The 13,455-nt window shown below is 44.9% G+C and overlaps 1 protein-coding gene across 1 annotated transcript in view; it reads right to left on the bottom strand.

Annotated features, from left to right (window-relative positions):
* LOC114070535 (transcription factor AP-2-delta) overlaps window positions 1-7,504 on the bottom strand; it is a gene marked incomplete at its 3' end in the record, with an annotated part of 19,757 nt that extends 12,253 nt beyond the window's left edge. The window contains exons 1-3 of the mRNA XM_027908003.1: window positions 7,455-7,504; window positions 6,061-6,558; window positions 2,464-2,524 (exon numbers count right to left, since the gene is read on the bottom strand). Of these exons, the coding sequence (XP_027763804.1) occupies window positions 2,464-2,524; window positions 6,061-6,558; window positions 7,455-7,493 (598 nt within the window). The remainder of the gene's footprint in view (window positions 1-2,463; window positions 2,525-6,060; window positions 6,559-7,454) is intronic.
* Between the last annotated feature and the right edge of the window lie 5,951 nt (window positions 7,505-13,455).

Genomic DNA, 13,455 nt, shown 5'->3' on the forward strand with positions numbered 1-13,455 from the left:
TTTTTTTTTTTTTTTTTTTTTTTTTTTTGGAGAGGACTAGGGTATGGTGTATTCCTCTGGGAAAGTATCTGGGAAGTTTTTTGTCTTTCTCTTTCTTTTTTTCTTTTTCTTTCTTTTTTTCTTTTTCTTTCTTTCTTTCTTTCTTTCTTTCTTTCTTTCTTTCTTTCTTTCTTTCTTTCTTTCTTTCTTTCTTTCTTTCTTTTTCTTTCTTTCTTTCTTTCTTTCTTTCTTTCTTTCCTTCTTTCTTTCTTTCTTTCTTTCTTTCTCTCTTTTTCTCTCTTTCTGTCTTTCTCTCTCTCTTTCTCTCTCCCTCTCTTTTTATTTCTCTGTTTTTCTTTCTTTCCCTTCCTTCTTTGTTTCTCTTCCTTCTTTCCTCTTTTCTTCTTTCCTCTTTCTTCCTTCCCCCCTTCCTTTTCCCCTTTTCCTCCTGCTAGTGCATCTAAAATACTCAAAAGCAACCTTTTAAAAAATATATGTATATATTAGTGACAAAAATAAAAAAAAAGTCTGACACGAGATGTTTAAAATATTAGGGAAGCCACTCTCGAGTTAATATATTCTTATTGATGTATTACTAGAAAAGAAGTGTGATTTATTTATACGGGATACTGTACAGCGCTTAGGCACAGGATGTTTTGATTACTGCTAACACCTATCGCTTTTTTTGAAGTTGGACAAAATATTTATTATGTATTTTTAATATACATTTGAAACTTATACTCTTGCCTTTGATATCTTTCCTGAATATGCCAAGAAACAGATAGCAGTGCAGGAGTAGTTCAGCACTTAAATCAGGGTTGAGAAGACCTTGCATTTTCATGCTGGATTTCTTTTAGTATCAATCTTTAAATCCTTGAATAATTTGATCGCTTTAAAAAGAAAGAGAGGGGAAGAGAGAGACACCACTACCATCATCTGCACAGGTAATTGGAATCTCCTTAACAGGAGCTGGAGAGCTGAATAAACTGGAGTTGAGCTGAGCTGAGCTTTGAGCCGCCCTTCAACTGGGAAATGAGAACCGCCGTCAAACACGACAGGCACAGAGCCCAGCTGATGGGGACTGTGTCTGTCTCTCTTTCAGCTAACGATCCCCGCTTCTCGGAGGTCAGCTCTCGGATCAAACCCGAAAGAATTATTCCCCTTCCTAGGGATAATTATCCTTCTTCCTGGGGATAATTAGGACCCGCCGAAAACCGAGAGACAAGGACTCGGGGCGGGCGCAGGCACCGGCAGCACGAGTGGGGCAGGAGATTGGCAGCCCCTCTCCACAGCGTCCCGCCAAGGGAGGGGACTGCACGTTTGGAGTGTCCCCCGCCAAGGTCCCCGCATCCCTGTCCCCGAGCGGGGGCCGGGGCGAGGCGGGGCCGTGCGGGGCGGAGCGGGGCGGCCGCGCGGAGCTGTCCCTTCAGCACCACCGCGACAGCGCTGTCACCTCCCTGGTCCTGGCCCCGCCGCCTCCCCAGCCCGCCGCCGCCTCCGCCCGCCCTGCACAACACCCGCACAAAGCCTGGTCGGAGTCGGCGTGGGGACAGAGCACCCCAAATCCTCCCCTCCCCGCGGTGTGAGCCCGCTCCCCATCCCCGCCCACCGGGACTGGTGTTTCGGCAATAAATACTTTTGTTTCAGTGGCACTAAAGTTTGTCTAGGGAAGCGATGGCTGAAAGCCACTCCCTGAAAGCCGCAGTCGCCCAAAATATCTCATAAATATCGAGTTTTTTTCCCGGTAGATATAATGAGTAAGGGGATAGCAGCACAGGAAATGACAGAGGCCGAGTCGCCGAGTGTCCTCTCCCCGACTGCATTATTCGGTTTGTAGTGGGAATAAGAGGAACCGTTTAAACTTGTAAGGTAAATATGTTTCTACGTCAGACCTTTAGACTAATGTTGTTTCTCTTCAGGGTAAACGACGGTAATACCAAACTCCCCAGGACACTCAGACTTCGCAAACGCTTCAGAGCCGAGTGTTTAACACGAGTTCCAAACCTCTCCCCTAACTTTGACGTTCGATATTTACATTGACAGATGGTTATCAAATGAAGTGACACTCAAAAGCGATTTCCACGCCGGTCTGTAGCGCTACTGAAACCACATTTCCAAAAAAACTTCCTTCCTTTCTCCACGCGAGATCAAACTGCCGATTTAACAGCCCGGCGCCAGGGAACACGTTTCTCAAACTATCAGGGATCATCTCGGTTAAACGGGGAATGATACCACGAGTCAGGAAAACTCTGAATTCAGCGGGAGTATCCCAGAGCTACCGAAGAACAGATCGTTTGCAAAGTGCAAATGGACTGTGAAATGTGAAGTGCTCTAAGCGAGTTTGGACGTACTTCTGACAAATTATCACTGTTTTGGCAGTAAATCCAAACTACGCTAAATAGCGGGGGAGGAAAAGACAGGGAGAAATGGAGAGGGATGTATGTTTGTAAAAACTGATAGACGCAAGGATTTGTAACCTCTTACCTCTTCTTATCACACCTCCTTGCCCGTTGAGTACAAGTCCACACTGGGCCTCCACTGAGCTCTTAAGTAATGAGGGGAAAACAGGGAAAGAAAGGAAAGAAAGAAATCAGACACAGAAACCCACAGAGAGATCACACAGTTTTTGCTTTGTTACACGAATCACTCAGGAACAATAGTTAAGGTGAACTGGAAAACCAGTTACTCTCAGAGAGTCAAGTGCTCTGGTGAAATCTCCCACCATCCTGCCGTCAGCTCCTATCTCTCCAAATGCAAAACAAGTTTCCTTTCATTGCCCTGTAAATACGAATTTATGCTGAACTGGGAACTTAGACCGGCAGTTACGTGGCAGGATAGAGAGAGACAAACAAGTACTCCTGAGAGAAGTGTGTTCCCGCTCTACACGCACAAAGGTAAAAATACACTTATATATAGGGTGTTTTTTGTATGTCTAGCTGTATATTTATATAGAGACACGCAGCTAAATTCATGTGTGTGTTTAGCGACACTTATATACCGACTTACAAAGTGTGCACAGAGGTAGACAAAGAGCACAAACAACAGATGACCTACTGGGCTCTGCCGGCTACACAGAGTCGTAAGGGTGTTGTAACAATGCGTGTGTCCGCACATAGGTGGGGATGAATATGCATCTGTGCGCACACACACACAGGCACCCATGTGTGAGCGTGGGGTGAGGAACCATCAAAAAACCTGCCTAGGGCTTCTGCTGCACATCCGAAGAGATCTCACTTCTTTATTCTCCTCTTACAAGGCTGATTATTTGGGGATCTTCGCCCTCCTTAATAAATATTTTTATTGGAATGATAAAAGACTTGAAAGGGTTGGGTTTTCTTTGGGTTTTTCCTTATGTTGGGGTTAAAAAAACACAACAAACCAAACCTAAATCTTTGCCCAGTGGAAATGTGTTAAAGACGCATTTTCCTCTACAAACAAACGAGGTATTGGACATGAAAGAGGCCTTTAAGGGTGTTAACCTATTCAACAGCCCGTGAAGAGTTAAGTAAATGCGGAGAGAGTCGGTGCATAATAAAAACCCCACTTTACAAAACAATCTTTACAGTCCTGGCTCTCTCCCCCACTTTCACCATATTGGCGCTGGCCCTGTAAGACCTTCCTTTTCAAGGCTCTTTTTTATTTTAAGTGTTCTGCCTTAAAGTGATTATGAAATCAATATGAAAAAAACTTGGCGACTGAGCATAAATTAAAGCGGTGATGGGAAAAGGTGTGACAGTTTTCTTTGTTGCCCATGGAAAATCTTTTTAGGGCACTGAAAGATGCCACTCCAGCTCCAAGACTGTTTGCATCTGTTAGGCTGACTTAAACCGCCCTCGAAACTATTGGACATTCACTTAAAATTCTGTGCAGGGAAAAGTATATTTACATTTGTTGCATTTGAAATGAGGCATATGCTGATGAACGTTTTAAAAAGAAAGGCTAAGGGGAAAGGGGAAGCCTGGTTAGACCACAATTTTGGTTTAAAAGTGTTTGTGTGCAGTCTTGTTTCTGCTCGCCAACAAAATGCTTTCCCTTCACTAAACCCGAAGTGATATTCGCGACAGTGCAAGTTTGCTCTGAATCATCTTAAACGTAACGACAAATATCAATGTTTTCAACTTCTCACCACTCAGGCTTTTTGATACCTCTGCACACTCCCTCTTGTGTTCGGAAGAGGAGGGAGGAGGCAAAATAAAGAAAAGATTGGGTACAAACCCCTAAGTCTTTTAGTTTATAATAAAGCGTAATCGAAAAATAATTATTTTCTAAAGAAAAGCTGTTGATTTTCTTCTTCTTTAAATAAACAAAAAGAGAATGCGCTTCCAGCAGCTTAACCAACCCCCCCCCCTTTTTTTTTTTTTTAAAGGGAAACATGTTGTTTGGTCGGATGACATTGCATAAATGACCAGTTGAATGGCACTAAGTCGAAAATTGGATAAACTATGGTGCTTTTTTGCCCGGGACTTAGGCATTGTCTGCTGCCTTGCAAACGTTCCTAATCCCCTCTTTTGAAAAATACAAGGCTTTGTGCCTGCCAAAGAAAAAAAATTTGTACAGATACAAAAAAATCAGCAGCAGACGTGGTTATAAAAAGGAGTAAATAGGTTTTAGTTGGGTTGAGCAGTGAATGGCAGATTTTTTTTTTTTTTTGAGGGGGGTAACATAAGGAGATCCTTGTGAAAAATGTAAACAAAAAATGACCAGAGAGGATAAAATTATATAGCGAATTTTAATGGAGAAAATTAGGTTTAAAGGGGTTTCCTCCTCAGAGATATAAAAGATAACATTCTTTGCTATTGGGTTTATTTTCTTCCTTTAAAAAAAATAATCTTTTCCCTGATAAATGGAGGGGTTTGGTAATTTTTTTCGTGATTTGATTTTAAAAGAAGAAAATAAACCTTCTTAGTTTTACGAACTTCGGGTAGAATTGTTTTGCTTTTGTTTTAGGTTTGTTTTGGTTCCCCCCCGCCAAGCCTTTGACCGCTACATGTTTTTGGAAAGACCAACCAGCTTTGTGTGCCTGGGAGCGAGAAATGGGGGAAAAGTAAGTACAGTAAACACGGTCCCGTTTGTCTCGCCCTGCTGATGGGGAAGCCCTTAGTTCCTCAGCTCGTCGGGAGAAGGGAGGTTTGCTTTTGATTTGGGGGACATTTCGAAATGGGTGTTGAATACAGGAGGGCGTTGTTTGCAATTTTGGAAACCAATTTCATTTAAGCAACCGGCTCAATTTAGCGGAGATGAATTTTTAGCGCGGGGGAAAGGATTTCTGAGCGGATAAAGCTGAGGTTTTGATACATAGGAATAGAATTTTTAGAATGGATCCAGATGCCGGTTAGGGTGGAGTAGACGAAGATAGATAGATAGATAGGTGCATTTAGCTTTATCTGCTTTATCTCTCATCTCATTAACACCTAGATCGGATATTGTGAGGGACTTTTATCATCCTGACTCCTTCTGATGAACAATTGCTCCCATTTATTTCTTTCCTCTCTCATACCACGGAAAGTTTGCCTTTGTATGTCTGTCGGAAAGCAGATTTATTTCCTGCCCGGCTTTTATCTCTTTTTCCTACTCCATCCCTTTCTTAAATAATTTTCCCGCTCTGTCGCTGCAAATTGTTCCGTTCTCCGAAAGAAAGGAAAAGTTTAGGAAAAGCGGGAGGATGGGTTTGATTTGGTTTTGTTTGGGTTCTGTGTGACTTTGGTAAGGGCTGGTACAGGCACTCACTCACCCCCAGATCTCCGGATGAACCCCACGGTCTCAGCCATCACAGAGACACAACCCACGCGGGGAAGGCAGGAGCGAGGTTGTTTTTGTTTAATTTGTTTGTTCGTTTGGCCAAGAAAGACAACTTGCTTTGTTTTGTTTTGTTTTGTTTTTTCCCCTCCACATTTTTTGCTTGTCGCTACTAATCTGGAGGGGACGGGCTCTGGATCGGATTTGGGATGAATCGTCCCTCCTTTGTATGAGCTATTCCGAGCAGAGGAAAATGGGGGTGGGGGTGGGGAGGGGGGTTGGGGGGGTCCAGGGAAGGGGGAGGGGAGAAGAAGGTACCTCGAAAGGAGATCGCATGCTATTTACCTGCAAATCGTCTGCTCCCGAGGCTGCAAGCCCGAGGCTTGGTCCTGGCAGGAGTCTTTGATCTGGATGCATCCCATATTGGGATCCATGGCTCATAAGAGACAGGTCGTGGCGGCGGTAAGCATCTAAGCACCCCAGCTCTCTCCTCTGCTCGTCCAGGCAAGAGGACTTGAGCGCCCGCGCATTGTGCAGGTTGATAAAATCAGTGGGTTCTCCATGGTGGATCTGCTGGTAATATTGCTGGGAGTGATGGAGAGAGTTCAAGGAGTAAGCGTCGGGGTTGACTGCCGGGTGGCTGTGTTGGAACTCGTAGTGGAAGGACTGGTGGTGCAGTGGGGTGTACTGGTGGTTAGTGGAGAAGTACGGGGAGGCGAACTCGGTGCCCGTGGTAGAGTAAGTGAGAGGAGATGAGGAGGAATAGGCGACGGTCGAGTTGGCCACAGACTCCAGGCATCCAAGCTGCATCAAACGGTAACTGTTTGATCCGTCATGACGTATCTGAAAGGAAGAAGCGAAAAGAAGACCCCAAAACTGGAGGTTTGTCATTGAAAGCCCCGGGTACGGTTCTTCCAAGCACGCTGTCCTGCATAGCTTCCCCCCCTGCAGAAGCGTCTAAGCCTGCGAACGGCAACCCCAGCAACAAAAGACCCTTTCCTACCTTGGGCTGGTGCCATAAAGGTCTGTTCAAAAAATCATAAAGAGCCCAGCCTGCCCTTAATACAGTTAAGTGAAAGGAATTCACGCACTGAAATAAAAACTATCTATCCATCTATCTGTCCATCAGTCTATCCATCCTCCTCCTGATCACAGCTGTAATATCTGGGGCTGACACAAAAAAAAGTCATCAAACAGAGGAAACTACCGAGAATACACACAAGTCCCGTCCCTATGTTACAGCGTTACACATTGAGAAAGCTTTGCCGCCTGTTTGCCTTCCTTCCTTTCTTCCTTCCCTTCTTTTTTTTTTTTTTTGAACCCCTATTTTTCTTTCTTTTTAAAATAACGAATCAGATCCAAAATTCCCCCCCTCCTTTCCCTGCGTTTCGAAAGAAAGGAGAGTCCTGCTTTCTAGCGAGAACTCCCCATTCCTGGCGAGCTGGTGGTGATTTCTCTCCACTTCATTATATTATTAGGGGTATTATTCTGATTTTCGTTCTGGCAACGGTTTTAACGTGGTAATGAGTTGCCCTTGCTGGCGACAGATGTCATAACGAATTTTCTCTCTATACTTCTTTAAGTTATCTCTGAAGCCGGATTATAATTAAATGTAACGGTCCAATATGGATTTAAAAAAAATGGAAACAACCACACAGGCACATACACACACACATATGCACACACACGCACACACACATCCACACACGCACACACACACACTCACATACACAAAATACCTCTGCATCGTGGACGAGACCTGGAAAGGTAGTTGACATTTTTTGGTTCTCCGAAAAAAAAAAAAAAAAAAAAAAAAAAAAAAAAAAAAAAAAAAAAAAAAAAAAAAAAAAAAAAAAAAAAAAAAAAAAAAAAAAAAAAAAAAAAAAAAAAAAAAAAAAAAAAAAAAAAAAAAAAAAAAAAAAAAAAAAAAAAAAAAAAAAAAAAGGAAAAATTTGAAAAATCCAAAGTTCATGTATTTCCCCAATTTTTTTTAGAAAAAATCTCTACAGACAGAGAGAATTTGCAATGTATCTGCATAGATCAGATCTCTCGCTTTTCCATGCACCTCCTTAAAAACCTGTAGGAACAAAATTTTCCCTCTGCACAAAAGCTGCTCCCTGGATCAGATTTTGTACTTGCTGGGTATTTCTTTGGCTGATGTCGTAGGTCCCTTGGTAATATAGAAGTTTTGAAAATTAAGCATCAGCACTGAGAACTGGGAGGACAATAGATAGAGGAGCTTCATCCCAGGAGACAAGGAATAAATATTGTATCTTCGCCTAATAAGGAACTGTAGGTTCTTTCAACATTTTTATACATTTTTTCCTCCACTCTTTAGAATGCTTTTTCTTACCCAGGCTAATATGGGAACTAATGTGATCGAAGGGGGTATTTTGTGTACATTTTATTGGGAAGACATAAAGCTAATATATATATAAATATATATTATTAAACCATCCTTTTCAATAGGTAAGTGCTCCTTCCTGTTGATTATACTGCTTTTAAATACTGACTAGAATCTAAGATTGCACATTTGTATGTGTGTCTGTTTAACTGTATTTTTTTTTTTCTAAATGAAAACTATGTGGTTTGTTTTGGTTTGAGTTTTTTTTTTTTTTACCCTTTCATTTACATCGAATTTAAGTCCACCCCACACTCCAACCTGCTTTTAAAGCTGCCTAATATGTTATCTTACAGGCTTCTTTAAATAGCATTTTCAAACATAAAACTAGGGTGAGACTACAAAGTATCACTGCAGTGACATATGATGTGGAATTATACATAAAATACATATAGATCCAGGGAATTACATCTGCAAAAGGGGGAAGAAAAATAGGGAAGGGAACGCAAGAGCTAAAGACCACTGGCTCGACATTTCCAAGTGCCGATATATTTTGGAGAGGGGAACGCACGGAGGCTGCGTAGCCCCGGGTTGCAAAGCTGAAGGGGGTACGTGATTTATTTATTTAGTGACACCGGTCCGAGGAGCTGCCACTCGGGGAAATAAGTCCTGTCCGCCCGCCCGGAGCCCCCCTGTCCCTCTGCCCCCAGGTAGCGGCTCTCCAGCCCCGCAGCCACCGCGGGCTCCGCCCGGGGAGCGCCCGGGGGGGCCCGCCCGCTGCCGGGCGAGCTCGGGGCGGAGGGGGGGGGGGGGGTGGAAATCACACACCCCTCGAGAAGATGCCAACCCAAATGGCATTTCCCGGCGGGGAGGCTCTGCTGATGGCCAGCTTCCACCCGTGACAAGCCTGGAGATAGGAGAGGGTGTAACTCGCTTTTAATTGCCATTTAATTTGGGTCGCGTTTAAGCGTTTAAGCTGCGAAGGTGTCTTAATAATAAGCCGGAGGCAAAGAGGCATGTGGCTCCCTGCCTCGCTCTTGCCTTTTTTTTTTTTTTTTTTTTTTTTTTTTTTTTTTTTTTTTTTTTTTTTTTTTTTTTTTTTTTTTTTTTTTTTTTTTTTTTTTTTTTTTTTTTTTTTTTTTTTTTTTTTTTTTTTTTTTTTTTTTTTTTTTTTTTTTTTTTAAGGTCCAGGTTTTGGGAGGGTTTATTGGTATCTGTTCATGCAAGCTAACAGGAGCTGTCACTCAGCACTCTTTTCTTCCTACAAATGGACAAAGGCACACGACTGGAATGGAAATGCATTGTCTGAGATGGGAAAGTGCGGGTATCCCGGCGGGCGGGGGGGCGGGAGGGGGGAGGGGGGGGCACACCTCACACCTCTCCAGGGCGCTGCTGAGGAAATGGGCTCCCCCCCGACCTCCCGCCCCGCCCGGCCCACCGGGAAAGGGAGGAAGGAGGGAAGAAGGAAGGAAGCAGGGGAGGAAGGAAGGAAGAAGAGAAGGAAGGAAGGAAGGAAGGAGGGAAGGAAGGAAGGAAGGAGGGAAGGAAAAAAGGAGGGAAGGAAGGAAGGAAGGAAGGAAGGAAGGAAGGAAGGAAGGAAGGAAGGAAGGAAGGAAGGAAGGAAGGAAGGAAGGACCTGCTTCTTTCTCTTCATTTGGATTTCCTGCAGTTCTATTGCTGTTAATGGAATAAAAAAAATATTTCTCCCCAACGTATATTTGAAAGAAAATCTAGGAATTCTTCTAAATTCAGGTTTTGTTTGATCTTCTCAAGATTTTGAGAGTTGAAAGAATTTAAAAAACCCCACCCAAACAACCAGCCCCCCCCCCCCCTCCCCCCCCCGCCCCAGTCCTAGAAATGAACAAACTCTGCTCTTTCCAACACCCCTTTAGAGTGTGGCAAGCGCAGTGGAAACAGCCACACCAGCCTTGAGCAGGGAGGCTGACCTACCAAAAAAGTTAAGACATTGTGAGCACGCTTTCCTGAAAGAGGGAGAGGTACTCCTTCCATTCGAGAAGAAGGACAAACCCCCTCCCAAACCCCCAGTGCACTCCCCAGCTCAGCTGATTTTCAGTTACTTGCACTTTAGAACTTCAGTTCTGTGTAGGTATTGTTATTTATTTTTTGGGAGAGGAGGAAGGAAATTTTTTCCTCGACCTGGCCAAGGCAAGCCCAGCTCAGTGCATGAACGGGGCACACACGGCGAGGGGACAAGAACGAGGGCGACCCAGGCAGAGGGAGCGCGAAGCGCACGGAGCCCCCGCCGTGACCGAGGGCGCTCCAGGGCGGCAGCGCCTCCCACCAAATCACCCCGCAGGACACTTGTCCCTCAACGAAACTGTTTATTTATTTTATTTTCAGGAAACTACGTGCGCGGGAGAGGGATCTGGGGACAAGAGTCCCTTCTTTTGGATCCCGTGGGTACCGTGGTGCGGTTGTCCCCCAGCACTGAGCGCTGCGCGGGAGGACACGCACAGTGCAAGGGCTGATGCCTTCCCAGCTCGCTTCCAGGAGATCACCCTGCTGCCAGAGATCAGTTCTGTAAGAGATCGACCCCCGTCCGACCCCTTCCCCCTCCATCCTCCCTTCCCACGCACACGCAGCCCAGACGAACCCACCGCCACGCCACCAGCCAGCTCGGAGCCCAAACTTCGCTTCAAACAACAACAAAGCCACCAAAATGGTTTTGTTTGGAGGAAAGTTTATAAGAAACCCGGCTTGCCAGATGCACGTTACTGGTCAGTTCCATCTGTTAGCTTCGTTTACAGACCCTAAAAAAAAAAAAAATCATATAGACCGTTTGCGCTTTTAACTCCCCCCAATCCAATTAATAACGCGAGTCAAACTGCAAAACACTTATTAATTGCTCCCAAAGAAAAATCTTTCAGGAAAGTTAATTGGGAGCTTTCTGGTTTTCCAACCAGCACTACGAGCAGAGCAGACAGACTTTGCCTTGAGTTTCTTTGTGGCTGAGCACGTTGTTTATCCCTTGCCTGAAGTTTTGCTTCTGCTCCTGAGCTACAGAAATGGGATTTGTTTTGGGGTTTATTTTTGTGTTTTTTAAGGAGTCTGGAGAAACAATCGGACGGGGCTGCTGGGAGGGGTGGGGATTTTTGGAAAAAAAAAAAAAGGCAAGAAATAAAAAGTTCTTCTCTGGGATCATCTCACTTCCCCTGATGGTTCACTGAAGTGTGCAGAGCGTCTGGTGCTGCTGCAGGGACAGTCTGGGCTTGACGTCTGGCTGCTGTATGAAAGCAGCTCCCGAGACTGACTGAGCTCTCTCACCTCCTGTTTGTCTTACAAGCGTTTCCTAGCATTTAAGAACCTGAAATCACATTTTTTCCTCTCATTTCTCCATCCTGTCTTAGTTCCTGCATTTTGCTGGTTACCCAATAATAGTTTAATTTGCTCTTTAATTAAGAGCCTTCTCGTCCACTGAAAGTCACCAAAACTTGGTCTTTGCTGGACCTAAACTTCTGATGACTTCTCTTGGGTTTTCTTGTGTCTGAATGAGATCAGAAAGTAGTTGAAGCCATCACGGGCAGCTGGAGTCAGCAATGCCACCCTTCATGACGCTCTTTTCCGTGGAGGACAGAAAGAGAAGTCCCCCTTGTGCAGACAGTAGAGGCTTTTTGCTTAATACACTTTTCCCTCCCCTTTGTCCTCTGCGGTTCCTGAAATTTGCGGACTGTGAGCTTTGGGAATGCTCATCTGACCTAAAACAAAGGCAGCCCTGGGGGTCGCTTTTGTGAGTCAGTAGGTCCTGGCCATTGTTTGCAGATCTATTGTTACTGACACCGAGATTAGCTCAGCTGGTTGGAGCACGGTGCTAATAATGCCAAGCTTGTGGGCTTGTGTCCTTGTGTGGGCTGATAACTTCAGAGTTGGACTCCATGACCCTTGTGGGTCCCTTTCAACTCAGAATATTCTGTGATCCTTTGTCTTACCTCTTTCTCCTGCTCTGCTGAATTCCTCCCTCTTCTCTGGCAGAAGGGCTGAACCTAAACATGGACCCCCCTCTGTACTGAGCATCACCATCCCTGAACTTCACATGCAGGGAAGACCCCGGGAGAGATCCAGACTTCTGCACGTGGGAGAGAGAGGGAGTTGATAACTCTCTTCCCTTCACATACACTCACAGATTACTCACCTGTATTGTCAAGCACACCTCTGTGTGAGCAAGATAATTTTTTCCTCATTTCCCTTTAGCAATCATTATTTTGAGAGTACAAATTACGTTGTATTGCTTTTTCTCTGCCAAGGAGGATAGTTTGACACTGAAGTTCACAGAGTGTAGCCATGGGCAATGAAAGTGGGGAGTTTTGGAGGGGTTTTCTTCAAGTTACGAGACAAGAGATGTCCTGCAAAAGATTTTTTTCCCCGCCTTCTGAGCTCAGCTTCGAAGCCCACCACCATGTTTCCTCCTCCTTGCAAATTTGTATTCTGCCTCACCACAACAGCCGAGAGGCAACATAATGGGACAGAGGAAAATGCATTTGCAAGCAATTAAAGTGCTGTGAATATATTAGTCAAAAATTAAAGAGGATAACTGGTGTCTCCAGTCATTTCTTTGATGGCAGCGAGGCTTCCTGCTTTGCTGAGGCTTTCATGAAGACTTGAGGGCAGTTGTATTTCAAGCCAGCTGCCTGGTGTCACTTAAGGAGAAAGGTGAAGTGGCTTCAGAGGTGTTGATATTGGTCAATATTGCCTTGCTGAAAAAAGAGATCGATGCTCACTTGGAGTCAATGCCAGTCATACCATTCCATGCAAGCATCAGGAGGGCAGAATTTGTGACCACTGCACTGCAACAAGACTTTCCAGACACTTGGCAAGGACGGCCTGTTGACTGCCTGTCAAAGAGAGACTCCTCTCCACTCATTTTACTGGTTCACTTCCCCCTGTCCTCATCTTCCTTACACTCTCTCTCCCCTGCTGCCTGCTGCCTGTTGCTGGCCAAGCAGGGCTATGAACTCCACAGCTTCTGTCCCTGGCCTATTATTTCTTGTGATAAGAGTCCTGTGGACGTGACTTCTCTCTTTCTTCTTCAAGCATCCTCTCCCATAGCCACAGGTTTACTTCATTCCTGGAGCTGCTCCTCATATTTATCCTTTCCACTCATCTGGTCTTGCAGCCATCTCATTTTTCCCTCTCTGGCTGCTTCCCCACAACTCCCTGAGCTGTTGAGTCCCCCATCCCATCTGTCTTTGCTCTCCAGCCAGACCCCAAGTAAGCAGCTTCTCTTGGCTTAGGCTTGTTGAGTCGTGGAGATCCTCCTGGGGAAGCTGCCTAGGGCCCCTTCTTACATGGCTCCTAGGGCTGTACCTGCTCCACAGAGGCCTCTCCACCTGGTCCTCCTTTACAACAGCCTCTGGTGTATCCTGGTCTTGCACACACTCCTG

Source organism: Empidonax traillii, unplaced genomic scaffold, assembly GCF_003031625.1.
Source record: "Empidonax traillii isolate 1590-97213 ecotype Southwest subspecies unplaced genomic scaffold, ASM303162v1 scaffold1594:size139042, whole genome shotgun sequence".
Classification (NCBI taxonomy): Eukaryota; Metazoa; Chordata; class Aves; order Passeriformes; family Tyrannidae; genus Empidonax; species Empidonax traillii.